At 49.6% G+C, this 12771-nt stretch overlaps 1 protein-coding gene across 3 annotated transcripts in view; it reads right to left on the bottom strand.

The window, feature by feature from the left end:
* Window positions 1-1098: 1098 nt before the first annotated feature.
* Window positions 1099-12771, bottom strand: part of nup93 (nucleoporin 93) — a 39823-nt gene continuing 28150 nt past the window's right edge. For 2 of the 3 annotated variants that reach the window (XM_035417731.1, XM_035417733.1), the window contains 16 exons: window positions 12660-12752; window positions 11307-11446; window positions 10787-10919; window positions 10154-10311; window positions 9516-9681; window positions 9105-9198; window positions 7652-7843; window positions 6688-6814; window positions 4755-4827; window positions 4370-4414; window positions 4051-4167; window positions 3363-3481; window positions 2749-2866; window positions 2200-2283; window positions 1947-2075; window positions 1099-1392 (listed from right to left, as the gene is read on the bottom strand). In XM_035417731.1, coding sequence (XP_035273622.1) covers window positions 1282-1392; window positions 1947-2075; window positions 2200-2283; window positions 2749-2866; window positions 3363-3481; window positions 4051-4167; window positions 4370-4414; window positions 4755-4827; window positions 6688-6814; window positions 7652-7843; window positions 9105-9198; window positions 9516-9681; window positions 10154-10311; window positions 10787-10919; window positions 11307-11446; window positions 12660-12752 — 1899 coding nt within the window. In that variant the 3' untranslated portion in view covers window positions 1099-1281. The remainder of the gene's footprint in view (window positions 1393-1946; window positions 2076-2199; window positions 2284-2748; window positions 2867-3362; window positions 3482-4050; window positions 4168-4369; window positions 4415-4754; window positions 4828-6687; window positions 6815-7651; window positions 7844-9104; window positions 9199-9515; window positions 9682-10153; window positions 10312-10786; window positions 10920-11306; window positions 11447-12659; window positions 12753-12771) is intronic. The other variant, XM_035417732.1, reaches the window with a different exon arrangement.

Raw genomic sequence — 12771 nt, 5'->3', positions numbered from 1 at the left:
ACAACTGCCTGCTTCCTGCGGTAATGGCCTACTGAGAGCACTGCTGCCAACAGGGCATTATGATATGAGTCCTCGACCAAAGCCTGTATTTAGAGTAATTTACTAGTTGAAATATTTGTATATCCTGTACTACCTAGTACGGTCCTGTATTTCTTCCAGGATGGAACACATTACAAAATGCCTGACAGAATAGTAGTGCACTATTTAGGAAATAGGGAGCCATTTGAGAGCGTTACCAGGACAAGCTCAAGATGGGCACTATCTTAATAGGGAGAATAGGGAGCCATTTGAGACAGCCTGAGCAACTGAGGTAAGTGTGCTTCACTCAGCAGGGCTCCACCTGCAACTTCAACCCACAAACATCAGTTCCTGTGTTAAGCCTTCCACTAAAGCGATTTTGAAGTGCCTTTGTAGTGAGCACGTTTGAGCAGGAGAAGGACTTGCTTCCTGGCTTCAGGAAAAAAAAAGTAAAAATCCAGTCGGCCACTCGTGACATTGCAACGTCCAGAGGGCCATCACTAGCAGACACTAATGGCTCTTAAAGGTACAGAACCAACTCCACACCTTTTGAGGTCCATTCACCTACCACTAACTCACACAGAGGTCTTTAATATATCCATATCTTAGAATTGCAACAGTGCCATCTCCTGGCCACATGGTTAACTAGCATGTGGTTTTCCCCATATGGGTGAAAACCATCTTAGTTGGCTTATTCAAATCCTGTGATGAGCATAGCATTGAGGTGTAAACATAGCACTAAGCTTGCAATCCTACAGAATAAAATCCCATATGGGACATGACTGTTTTATATTACCTCAACAGTCTGAGGAAAAAAAACTAGCAATCTAAATAAGCCAAATGGGTGATGTGAAACATTAAATAAGGCAGTGTGTAAACACACAAATAGAGTGATGCAATTATGATGACTCAGCATTTCTGGGAAAAAGACATCTTAACTGAGAGTGCTACTTAAAAATGAATTTCAATTGCATTCACAGGACAAGAACACAAACTGAGACGGGGGGAAAGAAAAAACACTGACAAGTAAACAACAGAATGTGATTTAAAAAAAGAAAACAAGCAAACCAAAAGGAAAAGTAAACTTAATTTCTTTTTTTTTTATTATTTCAAACGTATGAAAAATACAAATATAAAGGAGAACAGAGAAACACAACATGAATGGGGGGGCATGGGGGGGGGGGGGGGCAGTGGTAGATGCTTGAGGATGGGAGAGGAGGGTGGGTTGAGGGGCTCGGGGAGGCGGTGCTGGCTGACGATTGGTCAGTTCATTAAGACTTCCATCTGGACCAGCCGGGCGTTGGTGTCCCCCGCCATGCGGAAGGGGATCATCCCGGCGAACGTGATCAGCGCCCGGGCCTGACTGCGCAGCTGCTGCGGGAGAGAGGGACAGAGAGAGCAGACGGGGGCGTGACCCTCACGCGTCTGAGCGCGCTCAGTCGCAGCGCTGCGGGGAAATCTCAGCCGCCGATGAAACGTCTCCTTCTCTCCTTCCTGTTCAACGCCTTCAGACCGGAGGCGGGCATCGAGGACCACGCCCATTTCGGGGTTTTCATGCCAAGTTCTGGCCTTAATTAGTTAACTCTTCCTGAACATTTACGGTATCCGACATTTCAGCTACATTTCTTCATAAGCGCATGAATGACAGACGAAGGCTCTTCTTGTACCCGTATATGAAACGTTTTACTGTGATTGACGAGTGAACCAGGGTTGGTGTATGCAGCCAATTAGCTCACTTAATAATTCCTTTCAACAAAAACTAGCAAACACAATATAAATACATACAAGCTACTACTGAAATAGCAAGGCACAGGTTATTTTGTATGTGGCTCAGAAGGGTACACACAGGCGGTTCAAACGCGTGCGGTAGAAGTACTTCTCATATCAGACTACCCGTTACGCCTCTCCCCAGCCCCCCCTCCGCTCACCAAATCCTGGTCCTCCATGGAGCGCTGCGGTCGGCCCGGGGTGCCCGTCGGCGCCCCCTTCAGGCGTTTGTACTGCGTGAACAGGATGTTCATGGTGGCCAGGAGAACCTCCGACAGGTTATGCCGCACCTGGGACAGAGAGCAGGCGCGTGCGTGTGATAACTCCGGGAGCTCCCGTAAGAGGAGCAGGAACTGATGACATACTGAACCTCCTCCAAAAAAACCTCAGAAAGAACAGAGACACGCGACTCACCTCGTCGCTGAAGTTCCGGAAGGCCGCCACCCGCTCCTCTACGCTGTCCTGACTGAGAGGGACCAGCTTGAGCCTCTCCATCACCTGAGAGAGCGAGAGAGAGAGGAAGAGGGAAAGAGAGGGAGAGGGAGAGAAAGAGAGAGAGATAGAGAGAGAGAGAGAGAGGGAGAGAGAGAGAGAGAGGGAGAGGGAGAGGGAGAGAGAGAGGGAGAGAGAGGGAGAGGGAGAAGGAGAGAAAGAGAGAGAGAGAGAGAGGGAGAACAAGGAGTTGGAGGAGACGGGGAGAGAGAAAGAGGATGGGGTGGGGAGCATGTAAAGGGGAGAGGGAGGATAGAAAGAGTTTGAGCAACTCCCGTAAGTGAAAGAGGGGAGAGAGTGTGTTGAAGATTGGGGTGGGGGAATGGAGAAAATAAAAGGAGAAATCCAGAGAGGGGAGAGAGAGTGAGAAACAGAGCAGTGGTACGACAGCCCTCGTGCTCCCCTGAGACACACAGACACACTGTAGCACGGTGAGGTTTCCCCGCAGAAGGGCGTCCACGCGGCACTCACGTCATACGCGCGGTCGATGTGGCCTGCGTGATACTCGTCGAAGAACGTCGTCAGGTCCAACAGCAGGTAGAAGGTGCAGTCCACGGACTTCTCCCCGGCGACGCCGTGGGTCCGGTAACTGGGGCGAGAAGGAATGCGCGTCTGTCATCATGGCAACACGTCCAGCCAATGACCACTTCTAAAAGTGGTCATTGGCTACCATATGCTAACTGGGCCTTCCCATATAAAAATTTTTTTTTTTCTAATTTGGTTTTGTGAGTATCTGCTTGTCAGGAGGCAGAACCCTCGCAAAGCTGTGTGATGGGTTTACAAGCTTCTACAAGTCTTCCCACAATGCACCACAGTGCCCCCCAAGTGTGTAGATTATGACGATTATGCTATGATGTCACTGTTAACTAGTGATGGGAAAATAAGGTACGACACCAACATGGGTGAAGATACCACATGCTACCAAAACCAAAGTTTTTTTTCTGAAGAGAAAAAACCTTTTGCTTAGTCCAAACAAGTCAGTAGCTGACAGCTAACAGGAGCTCTACCTCATTCTCCCACCACTATTGTTAACTGGGAGGACTATGGCTTTCCCATAATGCACAGGCTCTGTTCTCCGGTCTCACCGTTCGGCGATGGCCAGGGCCATGTTCTTCAGCCGCTCCTTGTTGGACTGGGGGGCGCTGATCTGAGCAACCACCGGACTCAGCAGCCTGTTCATCAGCTCCAGAACCTTGTCTGGGTTCTGAGAGAGAGAGGTTGTTTCATTTTTACTACTACATTACATTTTATTTGGCATTATCACTAATTACTATTGGTTTTATTCTTAATATACCAGATCATATTATTTAACTCGCCAACACTTTCCCTTTCCCCTTCCCTTTTCCCTTTCTATTCTTTATTTTTAATTTTCTTTATTGAAACTGTACCAGTTTTGCCTGTTGGATATTTTTTTTCTTGCCAATTGCTTAATGGCAGTATCTATTTATTCAATTGTGCCAATAAAGCATTACTTAATTGAACCGTAAAGACAGAGAGGAAAAGGGGGAGAGAAATGAGACAGAGGTAAAGAGAAGAAAAGTACGAGACACGTAAAGAAAGAACAGGGAAAAGAGAGAGTGATGGGGAGCGATTAACAGGAAACTCCTTCCACATCTTTCTATTAAGCCCTCGTACACTAAACTTTCGACAGCTAGGCTATGAAAGTTGATGTCGCGGAGAGCGTGAAATGACGAACTTTATTTACGCAAGGGGTTTTACGGCATTACAAACAGCACTACAGCGGATGTCTCCCGGTGTGGAAGGGCTCCTTACCTTGGCCAGCTCGTACAGCTTGACGGCCTCCTCGAACAGGCCCTTGTTCTCGGCCTCCAGCGCCACCTTGCTGATGATGGCCCTCGTGTCCCCGGCGAACTTGTCGATGGCCCCGGGCTAAAGGAACGGGGGGGAGGCTTGGAATACCAGACACATCGGCACACGCGCGGCCTGACCGGCATTCCGTTCCCCCGGGTTACGGGTTTCTGGAAAGCTTAAAGCTACGTGGAGTTCCGAGAACTCCTGCATCGTGTCAGAACGTTCTGGAACGCTGCGAGGACAAATGAGAGCAAGCGGCCCGGAGGAGCGGCGACCTTACCTTCCTGCTTCCGTCTTTCTCCAGGCGGCCCAGGAGCATGTCGAACTGTAAAATAAAAACAGGTTGTAGCATTACGCCTTCAGGACAGCTGCTACAGAGCGAATCTCTCCTAGCTCACACACACAACTATATCTGAATCCACAACAAAATATGCATCTCAGTCACATACAGGACTTTGGCATTCTAAGTCATTACATCTTTATGTTTCTCAGCAAATACACGTACGAGTCTGTTTTTTATTAGCGAAACAGTACGCAGTATCTCTCCTGAACAGTGATATGGAGAAATATCTCCCAAGCGGTTTAGCCACTATGCGCATGCCCACCCACACGCCCAACCGCCCGCCTGCTCACCAGACCGCCCGCCCGCACACACAGGGACCCACCTCTCGGCTCTCGATGACCAGCTCGCTGACGCAGCGCATGAACATGTTCTCCCCCTGACTGTCCTTCTCATTCCTGGGAATAACACGAGGAGAGATGGGAACACACACACCAATCAAAAAGGATTTCATCAGAGCCCTGCAATATAGTCTCCAATCAGAACCCTGCAATATAGTCTCCAATCAGAACCCTGCAATACAGTCTCCAATCAGAACCCTGCAATATAGTCTCCAATCAGAACCCTGCAATATAGTCTCCAATCAGAACCCTGCAATATATAGTCTCCAATCAGAACCCTGCAATACAATCAGAACCCTGCAATATAGTCTCCAATCACAACCCTGCAATATATAGTCTCCAATCACAACCCTGCAATACAATCAGAACCCTGCAATATATAGTCTCCAATCAGAACCCTGCAATATAGTCTCCAATCAGAACCCTGCAATATAATCTCCAATCAGAACCCTGCAATATACAGTCTCCAATCAGAGCCTTGGAATACAAAGTATTTAATCAGGGCTATGGAATAGTCTCCAATCAGTACCCTGCAATACAGTCTCCAATCAAAGCCCTGCAGTACACCGCATCTAATTAGTCATCGTGCACTATTTTCATACATTATATTAGATTTTGTATATTTATTAGATTTTATGATGTGGTTTACTGCTATGATTAAAGTCTTGTCTTTTGTATTGCTCTGTGAAGCACTCTGAGTTGTCTGTTTCTTTGTATGAAAGGTGCTCTAAAAAAAGTTATCTTCATTTATTATCATTTATTAACCCCTTGAAAATAATGTTTTTTCCAAATTTTTAGTCAATGTTCTAGAACTGTTGGTTTCAAGTACCAGTAGTGATTATTGCATCAGCATTAGAATGTTCCGTTAAGAATTAATTTATGTTATTCCGATCACAAGTCTGTTTTTAATCAGTCATATGATAATATACAGTGTGTGTTAAATCTGTTTTCAGAAGCACGGGAGCATCACTGCGGCATAATATTCAGCCACTGGAACTTTAAATATGCCATCTTGTGTCCTCAGCACGCCTGAACAAGCCTCCCTGTGCGATTCATGAGGCGTTCATAGGCCCCGCCAGGTTATTTATGAAGACCCGACGCTCTGCTGTCACCAGAGAATCCTCCCGGTTTCTCAGCCACCAGAAAAAGAGAAGCGGCCCAACTCCGCTCTGCCGTCGAGCGGCAGTCCTGAACGCTAGTCCTGAACGCCGCGGCCGTCAGCCTCCGACACATTAAACAAAAGGAAATCAAAGGCAGATAAAAGCAGTCGCCGGGGAACATCAGAGTCGCGCGCGAAGCCCTCGTTCTCGCTTTCGACTGCGTCTTATCTTTATTGGCCGGTAATCGTTCATCGACGGCGCGAGATTTATTTATGGACTCGAAGACAAAGAGATTCATAAAATGACAGCAAACCCACAGCGAGAAAGGAGAGGCTTCTCTCCGTCATTTTCCTGTCGTGCACACTTGCTGTCACAACTCTATCTGCAGAACTAGACGTTCTGCGTGCTCGTGACAGTGTGGCAGAGAGAGAGAGGAATTACGGTGAGTGCATTCCAGGCTTCAGACTGCGGAAAACGCATTCAGGGGCCATTTTGACTAACCTCAGCTCAACCCAAAAGCCTGCACATTTAAAAAAGGGTAAGAGTGGCACTTTACAGTACATTCAAAGACGCTCTCATCCAACAAATTAGGTTTAAAAAAAAAAATGTATTAAAAATACAATCGACGCACACGCACACACACACAGATACTTGCTGAAGTATTTCGGATTAAACATCTTGCTTGAGGGTACAGCGGGAGCTTACCCCACCTAGGAACTGAACCCGCAACCTCTAAGGCAGGAGCCCAGTACTCTAACCCATAAAAGTGCGCTGGCGCTCTCGGTAAAGACGGGGAAACGGAGGGGTCGGACCGTACCGCAGGAAGTAGAAGTACTGGAGCGCCTCGCGCGGGTCGGTGGACTCGAACTTGCGGGTGTAGAGCATGAGCAGCCGGATGAAGTTGAGGCGTCGCACCATGGGGGGGTCCCCGGGCTCCTGGCTCACTGAGGGGGGGGGGGACGCGAAAGCAGAGAGAAACGGCTCAAATTCAGCCGGTACGGCGCTACGTGATTCACACGGGGGAAAAAACCCTTTAGTTTACATGCGTTTACATCACTAGCCCCCAAACCTGGTTCCAGAGAGCCACAGGGTGGGCTGATTTTCACCGTTACTCAGCACTTAATCGACCAATTAAAGCAGTTTATTGCCTAATGTAGCTCACCTCACCTGAGCTCATGTTAAGGTCAAAACAAAAGCCAACAGAGCCAACAGCCCCGAAGAACAAGGTTTTTTTCTCACAGCAAAGAACCCACATGGTGTGAACATGATTATCTACCTTAAAGACAGGCAGGCAGAGCCACACACAGAAAGACAGACAGACTGACACAGACAGACAGACGCAGTCCTCACTCGCACAGCCGGGGAGTCAGAGTCAGACCCTTACAGGCAGACAGACAGACGGACATTAGTACTCACACAGCTGAGCGTTCTGTCTCCTCACAGACAGACGGACATTAGTACTCACGCAGCTGCGCGTTCACAGACAGACAGACGGACGTCAGTACTCACGCAGCTGCGCGTTCACAGACAGACAGACGGACGTCAGTACTCACGCAGCTGCGCGTTCACAGACAGACAGACAGACGGACGGACGTCAGTACTCACGCAGCTGCGCGCTCACAGACAGACGGACGGACGTCAGTACTCACGCAGCTGCGCGCTCACAGACAGACGGACGGACGTCAGTACTCACGCATCTGCGCGCTCACAGACAGACGGACGGACGTCAGTACTCACGCAGCTGCGCGCTCACAGACAGACGGACGGACGTCAGTACTCACGCATCTGCGCGCTCTGGCCCGATGACTTGAGCAGCAGGCGCAGCTCGTACAGGACGAGCGCCACGTGCACGGCGTGACTGCGCAGACGCTCCACCCGGAACAGGAAGGCCACGGCCGCCTCGAACTGCGCAGTCAGGAACAGCACCTGGAAGTACAGGAAGGGCTGCTGGCTGGCTGAGAAGTGCGACTCTCCTGGAGGGGGGGGGCAGAGCAGAAACAGCATTAAAACAACGTTAAAACAACATTAAAACAATGTAAAACCAACATGAAGTCCATACACAAAATGTTAAAGGCAACATATAAACAACACATCCATGGAACCAATAAACGTAAAGCATAACATCCAGCATGAGAGCAACGCAAACTATAAATGTTATAAATAACTTGAAACATCATATCAAAGTAACTGATAAACATAAAGCACAAAATCCAGTGTGAAAACATATCAATGAATCCGGTAAATGTAAAATACAAAATACAGTATAAAAAACATTTATGGAATCCACAAATGTGAACTGTAAAATACAAAGAAAAAAACAAATATATGCATATCAGAAAAATACAAAAAACACAGCCTTAAGAACAACTTCAATGCAATGTGAAATATACTGATGCCAATCACAGACAAAATAATTTAATTTCAATGCCAAATAAAAAAAAAAGATCCAGCAATGAAACGAACTCCAATGCACGCACAATATAACACCATGTTGTGCATATTTCTTTTTTAAAAATACAGGGAAAAGACAACACTCTTGAAAGTTGAAAAAACTTTCTTTAAAAAAAAAGTTTTCTCCTGGAAACTACAAAGCTGCCATTGAAGCAGGAACCAATTTGCATAAGGCTGATGCGTCTTAACGGTTCGATTTGAAGCAGCCTATGGGCTCCCGGGGCAATTATAACCGCAGAGCCGAACGCGGGGGGGGGAAGCAGAGCCTCTTCCGAGAACTGCTGATGCACTCAGTCTGGCTCGCACCTCCAGTTCTTTCATTTCAGGGCACGGACGAGATTAAAAAAAAGTGACTCACGCTTTTTTCAGGTGAAAAGAGAATTGTGAGGACCGAGGTTTTTAGTGCCGCGGCAACGCCTCTTTATCACAGTTCAGCAGACTGCGGGGAGGGGGGGAGAGGAGGAGAGGAGGATAAAAAAAAACGGAGAGAGGGAGAAAGGGGGGGAGAGCGGGAAAGGTTCGAAGGTTCTGCCGGCTTATTGCAGAACCCGCAAACCTGCCCATCTCAGCGTTTCCAGCACGGCGAAACGCCGGTATCTGTCTATGAGGCCAGACGAGCAGAACGCTGTTAATGGAGACTGTAATCTTCAGCCTAGCAGGGGCTACAGGATCCAGGCTTCCAACAGAGCGGAGATGGGTTTGTGTCAGACACACATACACACACACACAGACACACAGATGCAGACGCACACATGCGCGCACGCACACACACACACGTCTCACCGTAGTCTTCCAGCAGCTGCTTCTGAAGCTGCGCGAGGGTCAGCCTGTCCTGGGGGGCGCTGTTGCTGTCGTCCTCGAAGCACACCTGGTTCAGCTGGGCAGGTAACAGGGGGAGACGAGGCTAAGAAGACCTGAAGCGCATCCACCTCAATAGCCCACTGCAAACACAGGTGCGTACACCTGGACTACAGACACATTCTCAACGACAAAGCAAACACAGACGAGCACGTCTGATACCGTAATCAAGGGCATTTAAGGATGCAGGTGATCAGGGTCTTCAGGGGTACGTATGAACTTCTGTCTCAAGCGCTGTAATGCTGAGGACCGTTGATGAATCAGCTGAGCGCCTGTGAGGTCAGGTGATGACAGGTGGCCGCGGGGGGGGGGGGGGGGGGGGGGGGGGGGGCTCACCTTGAGCCACAGGTAGTCCTCCGTCTTGTCGGCGACCTCCCCGTGGTTGTCGGCGATGTCGCACTTGCCGATGAGGCAGTAGACCGCGCGCTTGTAGGGGTCGGCGCTGTTCCGCAGGACGCGGCGGTAATGGAGGCGGAGCTTGTTCTCCGTGGCGGGAGCCAAACTGGAGGGAGGGGGGGAGAGGTTTTGCTACGAGACTTTTCTCTGGCTGTTTAGCTTGTATAACCAGAGAATAATCCCTGACTGTATATTGAGGACTAATCTCTGGGCTGTATGGCTAGGATACTGGGGACTAATCCCTGGTTGTGTATCTTGGATATTGGTGACTAATCTAGTTGTATAGCTAGGATAATAGGGACTAACCCCTGGTTGTAAAAATAGGTTAGTGGTGACTAATCTTTGCTGGTTTAGCTAGGAGAACAAAGACTAATCCCTGGTTGTGTAGCTTGGATACTGGAGACTAATCAGTGGCTGCACAGCCAGGGCATTGAAGACTAATATCTGGTTACATGGCTGCATCAGTGGGGACTAATCCCAAATGGGCGGTAGGTGCCAGGGATGAGTGCTGGATGCTGAGGCAGGGTGGGGCCAGTGTGGGGCAGGGTGCGGTCCAGTGTGGGGCAGGGCGGACTCACCGTCTGTCGGGGCTGTTCATGTACTCCTGGAACCAGTTCTTGAACTCGCCGATCTGGTGCTGGGCCCGGTTCACCACCTGCATGGCGGCAGACAGGTCCCCACAACGCAGGCAGTAATAGACCAGAGCCCAGACCGGGTGGCCCTCCACCTCTCCGTCCTGTATTACACACACACACACACACACACACACACACACACACACACACACACACACACACACACACACACACACAGACACACAGACACACAGACACAGATACACAGATACACAGATACACAGATACACAGATACACAGATACACAGATACACACACACACACACACACACACACACACAGACACGCGCACGCAGACACACACAAGATGAGACAAAAAGAGAAGGCTGCTTTACCCAGAGATATTTTGTGAGAAGTAATATCAGAAAGAGAATGAGGATGTGGTTAGTACATTTGGTAATACAGAGCGCTCGGGTTAGTGTTTCTGGTCATATAGTGTAGTGATCAGCATTTCCACTTGTATAGCCTATTTTAGTCAGCACTTCCATTTAGGTAGACTATTGCTGCAAGTATCTTCTCCACAAAACGCTGTGGTCAGTGTCTGCGGTCGTATAGCGTTCGCAGCGCGGTCATTACCTGCATGCCTGGGAGCGGTCCTGGCAGTTTGATGTTGAGGAAACTGTTTACCAGCTGCAAGGTCCCCGGGACCCCGCCCAGCTGGGCCTGGTGCAGGTTCCCAAACACGGTCACCATGGTGTAGTTCTTGTAGCTGTTGGACAGAAGATGGACACGAGGAAGCCACACGTTTAGGACACGGTCACTGTGATGTAGATCCTGTCGTTACTGTAAAGCGATCTCAGGCTGCAGCCCAGGAGGATTTTTTGGACGTTTGAGATCTTAAGTGAATCGTTAAAGTCACCGATTGGCTGAAAAGCCCACACATTGTTCCCATGAGCCATCTTCTTAACCTCTCTTCTTCAAACTAAACCACTGTCCAGATCTCACTCCCCCCTCCCTCCTCCTCTCCCTCTCTCCCCCTCCCCCCTCTCTCTCACACTCCACCCCCCCCCACACTCCTCCCCTCTCCCCCCCCCCCCCCCCCCCCCGTCTCTCACACTCCTCCCCTCTCTCTCCTCCTCTCCTCTCTCCCTCTCACCTGTTCTCCAGGAACTGCAGGGCCTGCCGGACGAAGGCCATCTGCATGTTGACGGCCACGCGGCTCTTCAGGGAGTCCTTGGCCGGGACCAGCAGCACGTCGGTCATCTGCCTCACCATCAGCCACATCTCCGACACGTTCTGCGCAGACACGCATGTATACACACAAACACACACACACACGCAGACACGCACGTATGCATACAGACACACACACGCAGACACACACGCACGTATGCATTCAGACACACACACATACAGACACACAGACACACACACAGACACGCACGTATGCATACAGACACACACACGCACACAGACACACACGCACGTATGCATTCAGACACACACACATACAGACACACAGACAGACACGCACGTATGCATACAGACACACAGGTGCATTCAGACACGCACGTATGCATACAGACACACACACACATGTGCATTCAGACACGCACGTATGCATACAGACACACATGCAGACACGTACATGCACACAGACACACACACACACACACAGACACACACACGTATGCATGCAGACATGTACACGCACACAGACACACACACACACACAGACACACACATGCATTCAGACACACACGCACGCAAACACGTACACGCACACAGACACACACACATGCACACAGACAAACAGATGCACACAGCCACGCAGACAGATGTGAAAACAAACAGACACATGTAGACACGGGCATAGACAGGTGCACAGACACGCACACACGCAGAAAGAAAGCAAACAGCAGGGATAAGGAGGTTTCAAAATCCATTTTCACCCTTTCTAGCTGTTCCCTCCCTACTTCCCCCAATCAGACTCGCTGTACACAAGCTCTCTTTTCCCGCTTACAAACATATAAAGCCTGGATGTAATCACCAGCATGCACTGCGCACTTACTCTCAATAACTAGTTACCACCAAGGCCCAAAAATGCCTGGGAAGCTAACAGCTCTGAAATAGGCGGAGAATCTCTGGAGAGACTGACTTTATGTTGGTGCAGAAGGTCCAATTCGCCACATCTCTGTCGGTGGGTGGCAGAACCTTCCAGAAAGGTCTCATAAATGATTTAGCAATGGTACGATGGCCTCGCCCTGCCCTTTCCCCAGCACTGCAGAGCTGGACCCAGGCCAGCTCGTTTTAGTTCCTGTTCTTGGTGGTTTTCCATTATTTTTGTACCCAGAGTACCCAGCAGACCTTACGCATCTCGGTGTTAAAGCCAATGCAAGCTCCACACGAGGGGGGGGGTGGGGGGGAAGGGGTACTCAAACGCCAGTGCTAGAGGGCTGAGACTCAGCTTGTCGGACACCGGGGCATGCAGGCTGCGTTTCGGGCCTACCTTGTCATCCAGGCTGTCGGCCACAGAGGCGCACAGGTCCCCCAGGTTGGGCTGCACGTGCCCGTTCACGATCTTCTCGTTGAAAACGTAGATCTGCAGGGGGGGGGGGAGG

The sequence above is a fragment of the Anguilla anguilla genome, chromosome 5, assembly GCF_013347855.1.
Source record: "Anguilla anguilla isolate fAngAng1 chromosome 5, fAngAng1.pri, whole genome shotgun sequence".
NCBI lineage: Eukaryota > Metazoa > Chordata > Actinopteri > Anguilliformes > Anguillidae > Anguilla > Anguilla anguilla.
Note: the sequence above shows the minus strand (reverse complement) of the source record. Positions and strands in the feature narration are given on the sequence as shown.